Source organism: Coenobita brevimanus, chromosome 57 (assembly GCF_032717465.1).
Source record: "Coenobita brevimanus isolate Jiangsu-jjx chromosome 57, ASM3271746v2, whole genome shotgun sequence".
Taxonomy (NCBI): domain Eukaryota; kingdom Metazoa; phylum Arthropoda; class Malacostraca; order Decapoda; family Coenobitidae; genus Coenobita; species Coenobita brevimanus.
The window spans coordinates 48904062-48921933 of NC_137010.1; the positions used below are offsets into that span (position 1 = coordinate 48904062).

General features: G+C 42.2%; 1 protein-coding gene across 1 annotated transcript in view; it reads right to left on the reverse strand.

Moving 5' to 3' along the window:
• The window catches only part of LOC145401988 (ryncolin-1-like), an 82299-nt gene that overhangs the window by 29640 nt on the left and 34787 nt on the right, over positions 1–17872 (reverse strand). The window contains exons 2-3 of the mRNA XM_080274090.1: positions 13057–13502; positions 12670–12780 (exon numbers count right to left, since the gene is read on the reverse strand). Coding sequence (XP_080130216.1) covers positions 12670–12780; positions 13057–13502 — 557 coding nt within the window. The remainder of the gene's footprint in view (positions 1–12669; positions 12781–13056; positions 13503–17872) is intronic.

Here is a 17872-nt window from a genome sequence, read left to right on the forward strand (position 1 = left end):
CTTATTCATCTGTATATCAGCTTGATTGTGATCAGCTGTTGAGCAATCACCACGAAATCTTGCGTGTTCTTCTGGCTGGTTTACATCTTGGGTAGGACTGATTTGGTATGACAGGACTTTTGTGAAAAGCCTACACACCAGGGAGAAGACTAAGTGGACCGTAGTTTTATTTAGGTCGTTGATGTTACCTTTTGGTGTATATAGCAGAATAACAGACGTATTGTTCCAGGACCTGGCTGCAGCTCTGACTTCTAAACATTCTGTAAATAACTTTTCTAGTTCTTTCAGTGTAAAATCGTCTGCAGTCTTACTAAGATTCGCGTTGTGACCATCACCATCTCTTAAATTACCTCTACTTCATCCCTCTCAAAGACTTCTCTACCTCGTCTTATGTGACGCTGAGGATTACTGTACCCACTGTTTCTCCAGCCTAAACTAACTCCGATCACGGTACTACTGCTGTAATGTTTTGCATAAAATTCTTTTGTTATTCTAACCACTTCATTTCTGTTGTTTGTTACTTCTCGCTTAGGGTCTGTAGCGCAAGCATCTGGTTTCTTCCTATATCAAGCTGTAGTTTGGTTGATTTCAGGCATCATTCTTTAAAGTTTCTTCATTTCTTTTCACGTTAAACTTTCGAGTGTCTTCATTTTACGTCTTGCTGATTTTTTCTTTTTTTTAGTTCAGCTGCTTCAGGGTAATCTCTCATTGTCTTTACAATAATGTTCCTTCTTTCTTTAAAAGTTCCTTTATGCTCTTTGAGACGCTGTTGTTTTTGTTGTTTCAGTGTTTCCTTCCTCCCACTTCTGGAACTGTTTCGCTTGCTATTCCTGTGAAGTTTTAATTCCTTTGCTTTGTGTCTGTATTTCATTCATCTACCGTACTACGAGGAATTATTCTGAATTTACAAACTAGTTTCTGCCGCATTCTCTCTCAGTACTTCAAGGTTTGGCTGTTTCCTTCAGTTTTAACCTCACCCATTCTCTTCTGAGATATAATATTCCCCGATATCTCACTAGTCTGTTGTGTGGTCGCTCTATATATTTACTCTCTTCAGTGCAGTTACGATTTTCACTGTACTAGTATGTGATTTATCACTGAGAATGAAATCCAACTCATTCTTTGTTTCATCATTATTTTGGTCCCCTCTAAGCCCACTTCATACAGCTGCCTGGCTCGTATCTAAAGAGTCCCGGGTTCTATTCCCGGCACAATATTGGCTACACATTTTTTAGTTGTTACACCCTAAGATTGTTCTTTTCAACAAATGCTACTAACATTTCGCCTCTTACATTTCGAACATCCCGTCCAAACTGCCCTGCTGCAGTCTCTCATCACTTATGCATACTGGGCTTTGTATTTATTCAATGCTTCCTCGACATCTTCATAATTTTCTCTTCTTCTTCATCATTACAAGCTTATGTTGGCGCACAGATCTGAATCAACTTCATCTGATACCTTTTGTTCAGTTTTATTATTAGTCCCACTGCTGTTCCATTTATACTGAAGAATTCTTCCCTGTTACCCTCATTTTTTTGGCCAGAAATCCTACACCATGTACAGTCGGGGAAGAAAGAAGCTGGACACAATTGGCGGCCTCTGGCAACAACTCCTATAGTAAACACGTAGGTGGTAGCGGATATGTATGAATGGAGGGGTAACGTTTGTATCGAAGTGTGTGATTGGTCGGCACACCACCGTCTGTCATTGCCATGTAGTCAAATATTGGAGAGGGTTTTGAGTATGAATACACTATGTGGTAGATATAATAGATATTCACGCTGTGTCATAGGACATATAATATCTTAATTTGACAGTTGATTAGCTGTATTGATTAATGTCACTCATATTTAAGGCACTGTGCAGCTGAAAGTATTTGTGGGGTCAAAAGCATCTGTCTTCAGATCCTTGAATAAATCATAATTATTATCAAGCGCAATACATAATTTATTGGCGAGTTCGTTTGTATGGTTCATTAACGAATATGTCGTTGAAATACAACATTAGTTCTGATAATCTTTATGACTTTGCTACGTTCTGAGTCAGTAGAAACGTTCCTTCCATGAACGTGAACAGAGCTTCATTGAGCACCATCCCTTACCGTGCAGGGGGTGGGAGGAACCGTGAACACACGCACGATTTATAAGTTTTTTCATTCAACTGCTAATGAAAAACTACTATGCAATTGCTAAACAAATGTTTGCTCCGTCCATGATAACAAGAGACTGCTCCCTGATAAGACAGATACCTCTGATACTGAAAACATTCCTTTTAGGTGATGTCCATCACACGTTTTCCCTCTCGAGTTGAGGTGGTGAGTTGGTAGGGTGAAGTATGGCCTTTTCAACGGCACTTCTGTCGCGACTGTTTCGCCCTACAACCTCTCTACGAACTAGCCTCACATGAGCATCCCCTCCAAGCTAGCCTCACACGAGCACTTTCCTCCGGCATTCTCTTCCCTCACCTAGCCCAACCTTTCACATTAGCAACATGTCAAGATGATTCCTAACATCCAGTTCAGTCACAGAATTTGCACGTTAAGTAATGATCTTTTGCCCCACAGTTCAAATCAAGGAGATTCAAATTAACTAATTTTATGGTGAGTGCTTTTTCAAGTTAGTGAAGATGTCCACACTCATAGGTTACATGTTATCAGGTGATACCATTTATTCACACAATATAATTCACTCAAAAGACCTGATGAGTATGTCAGCGTATTATACTAACTAACGCTACACGATTCTAGTTCCTTTATAGGGCATCCTTGCATATTTATGGCTAACTCTTTCGCTGCGAGTTTTCTTCATGTGATGTGTTTGGTGCTTGAGTAAACAAGTGGCCCCCCGTAAGGAGGAATCACACCATCCGCGAGCCTATACATATCTAGCCCGGCTCTGAATATGACCTTGACCTTGACCTACTACCACCAATTTCGAACTCGTAGGAGATTTTCATCCTTATTACACACCTGTATTTTTTTTTTTATGATATCCTGAGGGGTTGCGAAGTTATCGTGCTAACAGACCCACGGACCTTGACTTAATTTCTCCAATTCCGAACTCGTAGGAGATTTTCATCCCTACTACACACCTGTATAATTTTGTGATGGTATTTTGAGCGGTTGCAAAGTTATCATGCTAACAGATACACACACAGACAGACAAACTGAAAACAATGCCATGTTTGCTATCTCGCTGGTAATTACTAGTCACGTGCGGTAAAGCCCTAAGCACTAAATGAAAGGTGACGTAAGCTTGAGCATGTTACTGAAATTACGGTAATTCCATTTAGCACACACAATGTCTTTCCCAATAAATATTAAATTTGTGATGCATTGAGTACAAGTGCCACACACGGATTACAGTAAATTCTTTTTCACTCGTATAATATAGCATGCAAAAACCTTTACATTCGAAGCATCTTCTCCATAATATATTCATAAGCTTACAACTGAACTAGCAAAAGGTTTAATATACTGATATGCTTAACGGTAGACGATTTTGCTGATACCTTGGAACAATCCGCCTTCAGTAAGGACTGGCAAAGAATAAAGGTGATAAGGATAAGGTTACCAACAAACGAGTATTTCCAGTGATGCAGTAATGAGCTGCAGTATTACACTTGACTTCTATGTTTAGCTTATATTCTTGTAACTATTGATTTTAACATCATCGCATTGCCTTATGTGTGATTCTTTTAATTATGTTCATGAAAATGACGTCTATGGGTCCTACAACATTTATTGTGCTTCACTCATGATAGGTCACATTCTTTTCATACCATAATAGATTGAGGTAATATGAAGCTAGCAAGTCAAGAGACTGAAGGGAGTGTGCATTCACCTTGTATCAGAGGACAGAACAGGCGCAGTAGAAGCATAAAAAGGATACGCACGAGTAATTATTAGGAATTATTGCCTTCCTACACCAGTTGGATTGATATTGTGATAAACGTCGAGCAGTAGTTTGCAGGGAATGATGCGGATAACACGAAACAAAAGATTTATAAATACTCCACACAGTTATGGTGCTGAGCCATCAGCCCTCTGCACGAACTTTGGAATCGTGCTCTACCTTAATTATTACAACATTGGTTTCCGATTTGTTATGGTGCGATATATCTCGGATTATAGTCTAATGACCTGCTTTAATCCATCATGTAGCTACAGTTCACTTGTTGGCCTTCATTTGGATTCATCAGTATGGTAAAGGGGAAGTTTATTCACCTGTAAATCTGTGCTGGTCCGAATATGACAAAAAGGTTCCAATTAAAAATATCATAACATGGTTTCTTATATTTCAGTTATAACTAATCACACATACATATAAACACTGAAACATGCACGCAAACCATGCCATGCTCTGTGACTGAACTGGATGTTAGGAATCATCTTGACATGTTGCTAATGTGAAAGGTTGGGCTAGGTGAGGGAAGAGAATGCCGGAGGAAAGTGCTCGTGTGAGGCTAGCTTGGAGGGGATGCTCATGTGAGGCTAGTTCGTAGAGAGGTTGTAGGGCGAAACAGTCGCGACAGAAGTGCCGTTGAAAAGGCCATACTTCACCCTACCAACTCACCACCTCAACTCGAGAGGGAAAACGTGTGATGGACATCACCTAAAAGGAATGTTTTCAGTATCAGAGGTATCTGTCTTATCAGGGAGCAGTCTCTTGTTATCATGGACGGAGCAAACATTTGTTTAGCAATTGCATAGTAGTTTTTCATTAGCAGTTGAATGAAGAAACTAATAAATCGTGCTTGTGTTCACGGTTCCTCCCACCCCCTGCACGGTAAGGGATGGTGCTCAATGAAGCTCTGTTCACGTTCATGGAAGGAACGTTTCTACTGACTCAGAACGTAGCAAAGTCATAAAGATTATCAGAACCAACGTTGTATTTCAACGACATATTCGTTAATGAAGCATACAAACGAACTCGCTAATAAATTACGTATTGCACTTGATAGTAATTATAATTTATTCAAGGATCTGAGGCTTCGGTCTCATAATGAACCAACTCTGAAGACAAATGCCTTTGACTCCACAAATACTTTCAGCTGCACAGTGCCTTAAATATGAGTGACATTAATCAATACAGCTAATCAACTGTCAAATTAAGATATTATATGTCCTATGACACAGCGTGAATATCTATTACATCTACCACATAGCGTATTCATACTCAAAACCCTCTCCAATATTTGACTACATGGCAATGACAGACGGTGGTGTGCCGACCAATCACACACTTCGATACAAACGTTACCCCTTCATTCATGCATATCCGCTACCACCTACGTGTTTACTATAGGAGTTGTTGCCAGAGGCCGCCAATTGTGTCCAGCTTCTTTCTTCCCCGACTGTACATTCTTTTCGTGTGTGTCTCTGTGGCACATTATGTGACCATCAGATCATTCTCTCGATGTTTCAGCTGGTTATGTGACCTCACTAAGACCCCAATACCAATTTATTCCATCTAGTTCTTCCTTAGAATCTAAGATAGCATCACTAGTAAAGTCTGTATTGCCCTCTTAATGGTTAATTCAAGATAGGCTCTGACCCAATGGAGGGCAAACATTGCCCTCAGATAATAATAATTGTATGGGGGTAGCTGGAATTAAAGACATGAGAGGGTACTTGCACTCCACGGGGCTAAAGCTCTCCAACCTGATGTCACCCACCAGGTTTCAGTTCCAAGAGCGGTAGAGGTTTTTTGATCACAAAATGCTGCTCGAGACCAAGTGGCCGGTCACGCTCGTCTTAAATGTCTGGGCTAAAAAAGCCTAATGAAGGACCTCTACGCCCCTGAAGGGGCAATATCAAAGTGAATAATGGATGAATGGATAGACAGTATGGTTAGTAAGGTTATGTAAAGAATGTGGTAAAGTTAAGGTGGTACAGATAACAAGATTACATTAAGTAATGTGTAGGTTAGGAGGACAATATTAGGAAGGCGGTTAATATAGGGGTGATAGGGTGTGTAGTATAAATTAGGAGCTTACCTTTCACAAACCGATCCCAAAGGAATATAATCGGCCATTTTGTACGTCATTCTGATGGCAAGACTACGTGCGAGTATGTATGAACTGTTGCGGCCGGTCTGCACACCCCTGGCATGGGTGGGACAACTATGCTATGTGCACAAACCGTGTTTTACGAGTGCTAAATGGCAACTGTGCCATAGCTCCGAGGAACACCAGAATCTATCTTGGGAAAAGTGGCCCGTCCCCATACAGTGCTTCATGGACGAGCATAGGTCTAGAAAGATTTTTGAGTGAAAAATGAGAAGTTTGTTTTACTGGATTAGCTGTGTCTGTGAGGGAGTCTACATATTCTCTAGTGACTTTCGGCAGGGTGCAGATATGTAAGGAACATATGACAGAACATTCTACAGCACAGTTTTAAATGCCTACCCCCAAATGATATGGAACCCAGCCCAGGACGGTTAGCCTACACTGCCACGATTCAAGCAGACCCTCCGCAGAAAGTGGATTTTGCATTTGACTAGAACTGGATGAGAGATGTGACCTTATTCACTATCAGACGCATTTTCCCCATGGACCTATTTCTGCACATGGACATAATTCATCCCCATGGAGAAGTACGTTATGCTGAATAAAATTATATAGCAGCGACATTACTGAATTATACAAGATTCATCCCCGTGAAAGAGTTATAACACCTTTTAGAGTTATAAACACATAAGTTCATTCCCGACTACATCTATGGGTAATCTCTTTCACTGCATATTTTCCCCCTTTGGACCTATTTTCACCCCATGGACCTATTTTTCTCATTGGATATCATTCCCTTGCTTGAACCAGATTCTCATATGGAGCTGTTCTCCCTCATGACCTAATTTTCCAAATGCACCTACCTTCCTACACGAACCCATTTTCCCATGACCCTGTTTTGCTCCAGTGCTCTGTTTTCTCCCCATGGACCAATTTTCTCCACGGACATAGGACCTCTGCATGGACGTACTGTACATTTCTAACATGAATATATACTACACCCATGCATATATTTTCCATAATTAGCCTATTTTCCCCATGGGCCTATTTTCACAAAAGAACATTTACTCCACACTGATTAGTGTGCATTTCAAACACATACCTCTTAAAAAGTGGACGTATTTCACTATGAACCTATTAAAACCCACAGAACCTAAATACCTACTTCGACACGATTTCCGAGTAATATCCCTTAAGGAACTATTTTCCACACACTGACCTATTCCCAGTTTGGACCTATTACCTCAAATGACCTATTACATTGGGTCAATTTTCTCCTAACCACCCATCCACCTGCACACCCACCCATCAACGCACATAACATCAGGCTCACTCACTGTAGTCTGTCTCAGCATTAGGACAACGTAAACCCATCTCCTGCCTTTGTCCTCTAAGTAGACACCCATCCACCCCACTTAAACATCCCAACCACACCTCACCCCACCTCACATAACCAACCCAACAACCCCACTTATCCAACCCAGTGACCTCACCACAACCACCTCACCCACTCAACCCAACCCGCCTGTCAACCCATCATCCTACACCAACCAACTCACCCAGCCAGGCACCAGCCTACCATCCCGCTAGCCATGCTCCACTAGACAGATGATTTGCAATCTTACACACACACACACACACACACACACACACACACACACACACACACACACACACACACACACACACACACACACACACACACACACACACACACACACACACACACACACACACAGCACAGTTGCTTTCACTACAGATGGCAATTTCACTGTTTATCTCAGTCTAACGGCAGATAATACTGTAATACTCTTAAAAGGCGGACAAAGAGTTAGATTGGGTGTTATTCCGGCTACTAACAGACTATTTTACGCATTAAGGGTAAATATCATGCTCATTATATTGCAACAGGGGTTTTCCATTGCTGACAACAGACGAGTTTATTCATCACAAGAGAACGCGTCGTCGAAGAGTGGAACATGGATATCATTGTGCGTAACGCCACCTGACTTTTCCTGTCATTTCTTAAGGCACGTTGCGTAATATCTGGCAACTGCCCTGCATTCCAAGGTGTGGGTTTTTTCTCTGGTTATCACCTGTAGATGTTTGGCTAATACCAGGTTGTTTTACTCAGTCACTGGATATCGTTCCGTTGAAAATGGGCCAAATTCCTTTCTTAAGTAGAGCTTTCTGCTAAAACAAATTAGGCTGTTACTCTCCTAATGCATTATTTTACCTAGAGTAGCCCTTATAAAATAGCCCCTGAATTACAAAGCAAGGCAAGGGCTAGTGTGTGATTGGAGGAACATTGATATTATTGACATGTATTTTCTTATGGAGCATTGAAGAATGCAAGGCCTCTTACCCCCTGTCTGCCTCCACCCAGCCAACCCATCCCATTCTCCAAAATACACAGGCACCCTCCATTCTCCCTCTCAGGCTCTCATTCCTGGTAACAAATGAATGCTTCGAATCTGTTCACTCATTGTGTCTGCGAGTTCAGATCTAGAAGAAATCGAGATGTGAAACTAAATACACACTTTTCTGTCGGCTGTCTGGCCTGTTAATAGAAGAGAAACGATACATTTATTAAACAGCATATGATATGTATTTGTGTTATCAGAGTCAAAACCTCGGAGTAGATACTAGTACCGCTATATCCATTAGCACAAGGCTTGAGCTGAAGGAATATTTTCAACAGAAATACATTGTAGGCAACTCCTGTGCTCGTGAATGCGACTCTGCCACCGACACGGGTTGGCTGGGGGAGGGTGGATCGCAATTCCTGGCCGTAAATGTACAGGAACCTAATTAAGAAAACTATAAAGTTCATCCTGGCGGGCTGGAAAATAATTATAATTGTTTGCCAAAAATCGAGAATTTTCAAGGGTTTATCAGGAGTGAGTAGATGTGTGGTCCCTGTCACTTTGTAATTCGTTGACAGGCTCTCTTCTGTTTTTTTTTTTTTTTTTTTTTTTTTAATCCCTGTGATAAGCAACGGGGATAAGATAGGGATAGGATAATTGCAGTTCCCAATATAAACTTATTCAAACATACATAAACTACAGACTTAAATAAACACGCTGTATTCAAAATGTTGGTGGTGTTACTGTATTTTTTTTTTATGTGAAGAAGAAGGAACCAAAGGCCATGAGCCAGCAAAACTGTTCCTTTCAAGAGAAAAACAAAATACAAGAGAGAGCCAAATTCAAGATCCATTCATTTCGAGATGCCTGGACAGACTGCGTTTGAAAGACTCGAGATCATAGGAAGCAGGAAATACAGACAGAGGGAGACGGTTCCAGAGTTGACCTGTTGCATAAATGAAGGACTAGGAGTAACGGTTAACTCTTGCATTAGAGAGTTGGACAGGAAAGGGGTGAGAGTTTGCTGCTAGACGGGTGCTACACGCCCGTCGTAGAAGTGAAGGAATGCATGCAGACAGTTCAGAGGAACAGTGACCATTGAAGTAGCGATAGAAAAGAGATAAAGATGCAACATTGCAGCGAAGAGACAGAGGTTGAAGGGAGTCAGTAAGAGGGGGAGAGTTAATGAGACGAAAAGCTTTTGACTCCACCCTATTGAGAAGAGCTGTGTGTGGGGAGCCTCCCCACACATGAGAGTTGTACTCCACACAGGGGCGAATAAAACCCCTGTATAGAGTCAACAATTGTGCAGGGGCAAAGAAGGAACGGAGTTGGCTTAGCACACCCAATCGCCTGGAAGCAGATTTTACAAGAGATGTAATATGATCTTTCCAAGACAAGTCCCGAGCAAATGAAACCCCAAGCATGTTCAAGGATGATGCAGGATTAAGTTGAGTATTATTAAACATAAGTGGGTATACCTGTGGAAGATTTTGTCGGGTTGATAGGTGCAAAAACTGATTCTTTGATGCATTAAAAACAACCAGATTATTTTTACCCCAGTCAGAGATACGAGCCAAGTCAGACATTAGGTGTGCCATAGCCTCATCCCTTGCCTGTTGAAGTAACTGCTGAGATGGACGTTGTGGGAATCGAATGGAAAGGTGAAGGGTGGAGTCATCAGCGTATGAGTGGATAGGGTTAGATGTACAGCTTAGAAGGTCATTGATGAATAAAAGGAAGAGAGTTGGTGATAGGACAGAGCCCTGAGGAACACCACTGTTAATAGATCTAGGAGATGAACGATAGCCGTCTACAACTGGGGCTATAGAACGACCAGAAAGGAAGCTAGAGGTGAAGGCACAGATAGAAGGATAGAAACCGTAAGAGGGCAGTTTGAAAATTAAAGATTTATGCCAGACTCGATCGAAAGCCTTTGAGATGTCAAGTGCAATGGCAAAGCTTTCGCCAAAGTCCAAAGGTCATTGATGAATAAAAGGAAGAGAGTTGGTGATAGGACAGAGCCCTGAGGAACACCACTGTTAATAGATCTAGGAGATGAACGATAGCCGTCTACAACTGGGGCTATAGAACGACCAGAAAGGAAGCTAGAGGTGAAGGCACAGATAGAAGGATAGAAACCGTAAGAGGGCAGTTTGAAAATTAAAGATTTATGCCAGACTCGATCGAAAGCCTTTGAGATGTCAAGTGCAATGGCAAAGCTTTCGCCAAAGTCCCGAAAGGAGGATGACCAGGAGTCTAAAAGGTAGGTGAGAAGGTCGCCTGTGGAGCGTCCCTGACGGAACCCATACTGACGATCAGAAAGAAGGTTGTGATAGGAAAGATGCTTTAAAATTTTTCTATTAAGAATAGACTCAAAAACTTTTGAGATACAGGATGTTAAAGCAATTGGGCGATAGTTAGCGGGTTGGGAATGGTCACCCTTCTTTGGGACTGGCTGAATGAGAGCAAACTTCCAGTAAGAAGGAAAGGTACAAGTTGACAGACAAAGGCGAAAGAGTTTGCCTAGGCAGGGTGTATGCACAGAAGCACAGTTCTTGAGAACAACAGGAGGGACTCCATCAGGCCCATATGCCTTATTAGTACTGAGGCCAGCAATGGCTGAAAATACATCAGCTGAAGAAATTTTAATGTTAGCCATGAGGAAGTCTGAGGGGGGAAGTGATGGAGGAACAGCACCGGAATCGTCTAAGGTGGAATATGAGGAGAAAGTCTGAGCGAAGAGATCTGCTTTATTGGTAGAAGAAATAGCTACAGAGCCATCAGAGTAGAAAAGAGGAGGGAAGGATGATGAGGTAAAGTTGTTAGAAAGGTTTTTGGCAAGGTGCCAGAAGGAGCGGGAAGAGTTCGAGTTGGAGAGTTGAGAGCATTTTGTACGGATGAAATTATTTTTAGCAGAGCGAAGAACAGACTTAGCACGATTCCGGGCAGAAATGTATAAAAGATGTGATTCAGGGGTGGGTTGGCTCCTTGTTGCGGACAACATTAGAACAAGCGTGATTAAACCAAGGCTTTCTTGCGTTAGTTAAATGATATGAGAAAGGAATGTATGCTTCCATGCCCGAGAGAATAACCTCCGTAATGCGCAAGGCACACTCAGATGGCTCCCGGCCATGAAAACAATAATCATTCCAGGGAAAATCAAAGAAGTACTGCCTGAGGGTCTCCCAATCCGCAGCTCCAAAGTGTCAGAGACGATGTTTTTTTGGAGGGTTCACAGGCCGTACCGGAGCAATAGGACAGGTTAAGGTGATAAGGTTATGATCGGAGGAGCCCAACGGAGAGAAAAGATTAACACTGTAAGCAGAAAGATTAGTTGTAAGGAAGAGGTCAAGTATGTTGGAGCTCTCTCCAAGGCGGTCAGGGATATGGGTAGGGTGCTGTACAAGCTGCTGTAGGTCATTAAGGATAGAAAAGGTGTAGGCTTGTTCACCAGGTGGATCAGTGAAGGGAGAGGAGAGCCAAAGGTGGTGGTGAACATTGAATTCTCCTAGAATGGAGATTTCAGAGAAAGGAGAGATGGATAGAATGTGTTCCATCGTAGAAGTAAGATAGTCAAAGAATTTTTGATAGTAGAGGTAGGAGATAAGTAAACAGCATAGACATATTTAGTCAGAGAATGACAGGAAAGCCGAAGCCAGAGAGTAGAGAATTCAGAAGAATCGAGTTCAGGAACATGAGAGCAAGATAAGTTGTTGCATATATATATATATATACACAACAGCCACCTTTGGCTTTGAAATGAGTATAGAGAAAGTAGGAGGATACAGAAAAGGGTTTGCTGTCAGTTGCCTCAGACAGCTGAGTCTCAGTTAGGAAAAGAAGGTGAGGTTTAGAGAAGGAGAGGTGGTGCTCAACAGAGCGAAAGTTGGAGGAAAGGCCACGAATGTTGCAGAAAGGAAGAAGAAGAGAGTCAGGCAGTGGTTCCAGGCACCTTGAGTCGTCACCGGGAGAGGGGCTGAAGGTGGGGGCATTTATGGTCCCACCCCCTGGGGACTCGGAGGCTATGTTATTCAACGCCATTATGAAAATTTTGAAAAGGAAGTGTGGTGTGTACTGTGCATGTAATTTGGTGTTGATAGTTGGAGAAACTTGAATTGGAGAGCATGCTGGTCTACTCTCTGTGTTACTGAGACACTGAAAAAGTTCAGCAAAGGGGGATGGTCGGGACCTAGTCCCGAGGGCTGATGAAACGGGAGCTCCAGCTCTCCCTGAATACAGTGTGCCAGTTTTGTGTAACCATGAGAGCAGTAGTGACAGTTACAGACACTACCTGGTGCCACAGCTGCCTTCGTTGTCTGTGTCGTGATCAGCGTCATGGGTGGAGAACTGCATTCCATGATGAAACTTGGCGGCGAAGCCGTCACCAGCATCACCTGTGTACCTGCATGCAAAATAACATATAAAATCTCAAAACACACTTTTACAGGACTTCCAAAAACATTCATTAGACAATTTTTGTACCCAATCCTATTTTTGCAAATCAAAATTCACATATATGCATTTTACATATTATTTTATATCGTAATATAATTTGGTCGGGTGCGGGGTGAGGAATAGGAGGTGGTTATGTCAAACTCTAACCATGTGACTAACAAGTTAGGTGGTACGTTAAATACAATGGTAAATTCAAAGTGTAACTGGTGATACTAGCGGTCACCTGCCAACACTGAGCCGGTAGTTGTCTTGAGGAGGACCCACGTAGAACACGCCATACTTGGCCCAGCGCTGCTCACCCTCATAGTCGGCCAGGTCAATCCTCAGTTCCTGCAGTGTGGACGAGGTGAGGGCGTGCAAGAGGTCCAACCCCAGCCAGAACTCACTCTCCATATCACCAAACCCGAGCTGATACTCCACCCAACTGCGGTTAAAATCTTCACGAACGGTGACATTAGTGCGGTGCTGAATGACAGTCCAGCCGCCGCCATCAATGGTGTGGTCGCAATATACCCGGACAACGTTGTCAGGCTGCCCAGGGAAAGGGTATATTTGCCGCACACCTCGTCCACTATCACCTGCGAGTAATAGATCCTGGCAGTGTCGTGGGCGTTGTCTTTCTACTCTCTCCAGTGTCTGAAGCACCGCCTGGTTCACTTCATGCAACTCCTGAAACAGTGAGAGTGATGGTAAGGTATACGCGTGCTAAGTACTGTGACATCACTGTTCATCACAGACGGTAGCAGCCGTCGTTAAAAAGAGGTGAATACTAATTTAATGTGTAAGGCAAACTGTGGAGAGATGCCACCTGTCCTCTGCATGATACCGTATTAGATGATTATGTGAGGTGGTCCCCATTATGAGACTTTAACGCATTGCCATTATGATTCGACTCAGTCACTACAACCATTACACTCCTGTCTATCTGTTGATAAGTTTTAGTTACTGATTTCATCAAAGATGGCACGACAAAAAGTCACCTGGCCTCTCAACCCCTTCTGTTCAATGACATTTTAAATTTTACATTATGCAGTTTAGCTACACAGGAGACACATCTCAGACAGTAAGGATGAGAAGCATTGTCCATTAACCAATCACTTCATTCTAGCTGCCATTAGACGACTATGTTAAGTTTAGGAAAGACCTTCCTGATTGAAATGATAACTTTCAAGTGATTACTACTCCTTCATGTAACAGTACAAAGAATAGTAACAAAAAGTTCTGAGTCCAACCATGACGAGGTGACTGTAGTGCTGATACTGTAATGGCTTAAAGTTTAATTCTTGTGCACAAAAATCTGTAAATTATGTTTATTGCTTGTCGTGTCAGTTCCAAGTGGACATGGACACTGAAAAAAATCAAAATCATGCACTGGATTGTCACTGAATTTCTAAGACTAGAGAAAAACACGCCTTTGGAGAGTCATGCTTGCTTGGTCAACGTGCGCCAGTATCAGTGTCCTCCATATTCCACAGCTAACAAGTGGGGCTGCAGAATTCCGTCATGGCAGATCTCCTGAATAGTCCTCAGGTCTGGTCTGCCATCATCATCATAGATAGAATAATGTTGTAACCGTGGAGCGAATCGTTCGTGAAGATTGAAGCGTGACGATGCGTAACACTGTAGACGCTGTGGGGATTAGTCATGACTCAGAAACACTGGGATGTGGAGAAAAAATGTGAAAAAATGTCTGTCTGTCTACCTGTTTATACTCATACTCCTTAATACATGAAAAGGTGGCCACAAATGAACCGCCTTCATGTCGTTCTCTCCTCGGCCATCAGACTGCCTTCTCTCCAACTCACACCTCTCTCACTCATATACCTCTCCAACTCATATCTCCCTCACTTATATACCTTCACCTGACATTTCCCTCACTCATATACCTCTGCACCTCACATCTCAGGTACCTCTGGTGCTTTCCAGAACATTCACAGCAGCACTACAACGCTCCTTCACTTCCTCATTTGTCTGTCTCTCCACGTAACCCCCATGCATCTTTCAAATAACTCACTTTCACTCTTCTCACTCTTGTGTCTTTGAAAAGAGGCCAGGCTTCACTGCCATAAAGTTATAGTGAGGATCACAATTGCCTTACAACCACCGTTTCACCTTCATGCTCACTTCCCTATTCCTTATCACTGTTCTCATTGTAAGGAATATAAAGAAAAGAAGGCTAATAAATAAAAAAGATAGAAGTCTATGGAAAGAGTATTCTGATATACTAATGAACGAAAAGCATTCAGGAGCCGAATGCTAATCGCCCGCCAGAATATACTGTTGGCCAAGGCCAAGATTTAGTCCATATCTTGATACCCTGAAGGTTTCATGTTGATAACTCAAGCCGTTCATGAGACATAATGGTGCAAAAGGCAGGCGATAAAACTAGTTGACCTTTGGCAGCCATTTTGGTGATCTTGACCTTGACCCCGAGTGCCCATGTTCGAACTCGGCCAAGATTTTGGCCATATCTCGATACCCTGAAGGTTTCATGTTGATAGCTCAAGCCGTTCATGAGATATAATAGGAACACACACACACACACACACACACACACACACACACACATAGGACGGCGAAAACATTATCACTCCGCCTGCTAAAGGCGGGCGCTAATGAAAGAGAATGACCAGTGCAGAGTGGTAGTGAGCTTGACTGGGTAACGCGGTGCACAAGGAAGGAATCGGGTGTCCAGTAATGCGTCAGTGGCAGAACTGAAGACAGGCGTCGAGAAGCTGAGGAATGGGAAGGTAACAGATGCTGGTGACATGTATGTAGAAATGATAAAATGTAGCAAACACAGTATAATAAAGACAGTTTCTGGGTTACAGTCTGGGTTACAGGAAACCATAAGCTTGTCACCCAGTTTAGAGTCACCTAAGGCAAGAATACATGGAAGAAAAGACAGTGAAATATTATTACTCTAATATGGCATTCAGCTGTTGCTTAAATTATGACATATCATTGTTTCTTAGTATATTCTGTTTATTACAAAGGAATGAATGCACATAATATAGGCCTATTTATGTTATATTCTAAAGATATCATTTTATTTATAACACTTCTAAAGGTTACATCACCGTTATCCTTCAGAACTGTTATCGGAGAATTATCAGTGTCGGTATACACTCTAGGTATGTAGGGATGGCTCACACACGCCCACATGTCTTAACAAACGAAATCCTACGTAACTCCCAGACATAAAGAATTTAAATATTTCTTCACATCTAGCCAGAATCAAGCTTTCCCTCATATAAAACAACTTTTAAAGTAGCCTACCGTAGCTAAAACATGACGCTAAAATGCTAAAACAGAATTTTTAAAAACCCCAACGTCTCCATATTCTTCCCTCTTCTTCTTCTTTTTATTATTATTATTATTAATATTATTATTATTATATTATTATTCTAGGCAGAAGAGTTAAAGATCAGCCAGAGATGAAGTGATTCTGTTTTACGAATAATAGGTCATGGATCAAGGTCCCCCTTTTTTTTGTTATCCTTAGACCAAATTTAGTGGAAGGGTTGTTAATCATGCAAAGACAAAATATTTCAAATTTGAGAATAACTGATCAATGGTCAGGGTCACAGGGCAAGGTCAAATGTTCCGTCAGTTCTAATGCCTGGGTGTTCCGTTTTCCAAGCGTCTCTTCTTCTTGTTATCAACAGATAATTTATTCAGCTCAAAAGAGACTTTTTCAACTGGAGGGAATTAGTATATGCCTTCATTAACCCCTTCACTACTACGACGCTCTTCTAGGTAAAAAAAGAATTACAAAAGCTTTACATTTTAGTAGGAATGGCAGTTAGCAAACAATCACTGGAATAAGTGTATGGCAGTAGGTCTATAAGGAACTATAACCCCATTTCCACATTTTTTACTCCAATATCAAGGCCTAGAGAGTATTCACGTAACTCAGTCATCTGAGATGAATGATTGGACGCCCATGATTGGCCAACACAGCAGGGTACAAGTGGGGTGGTAGGGATGGTGGGAGGGTGGTGGGACAGTAGTCAGTGTGACTAGGAACCACAGGTTGAACGCTCACAGCACCCATAGTGCCGGCTGAGGGACAGAGGTCGTTACCATTCCATGTTCATTGTTCACGGCGCTTCTCATGCCTTATTGTATGGCTGTGACCGTCATAGGTACATTGCAATGTATGTATTATAAGGATGTAATTAAAAAAAAAAATAATGTACACCTCCGGACAGAAAATTGTGATACAGGGTAATCTGCCACCAGAGGTCAGGTTAATCTCACACGTCTACCTCCCTCCCAAACTCCCCCTCCTTACCCCCACCAAAACACTTATTTGTTAGGCGGATGGATCGGAGATGTGAAGCTTCGCTCACTCTCACGTCTTGCCGCATGTAATGTTACTTTCATTTATCTTACTATTTGGTGTATTATCAAGTGCATAGATCCATCTTCAGTTCCATGAGAAGTGATTATATCGAAGTTTTAGCAGACTTCAATACAATACCACATCACATGTGCAGCATGTGATGTGGTGTGTGGGATGAAGAGAAGACGGAGGGGTGTGCAAGGAACAGCGTGGTGGAATGAAGAGGTGAGACAGGCTGTGGCACAAAAGAAGAAAGCATACAATGAATGGATGAGAAATAGGGGCGTGGAAGAAATTGAGAGGCGGAAGAGAGAGTTATATGTAGAAAGAGAGAGGTGAAAAGATTAGTAAGAGAGAGTAAGAAGAGAGCGGATGAGCAATTTAGAAGGAACCTGAGTGTAAAGTGGAGGGACTGTAAGAAAATGTTCTGAAAAGAGGTGAAAAGAGTAAGACAGGGTGGAAGTGAAGTTAACAGGGGAGTGAAAGATAAAAATGGTAGATTACTAGTCGAGAGGGGAGAAAAAGTGAGCAGATGGAGAGAACACTTTAAGGAATTGTTGAACATAGAGGATGGAAGTAATGCGAGTATAAGTGGTTGGGGAATGGCTGGGAGAAGGAGGGAGGTGAGAAGACAGGAAGAAATCAGTAGGATAGAAGTTGTGGAAGCAATGAAGAAAGTTAAATTGGGGAA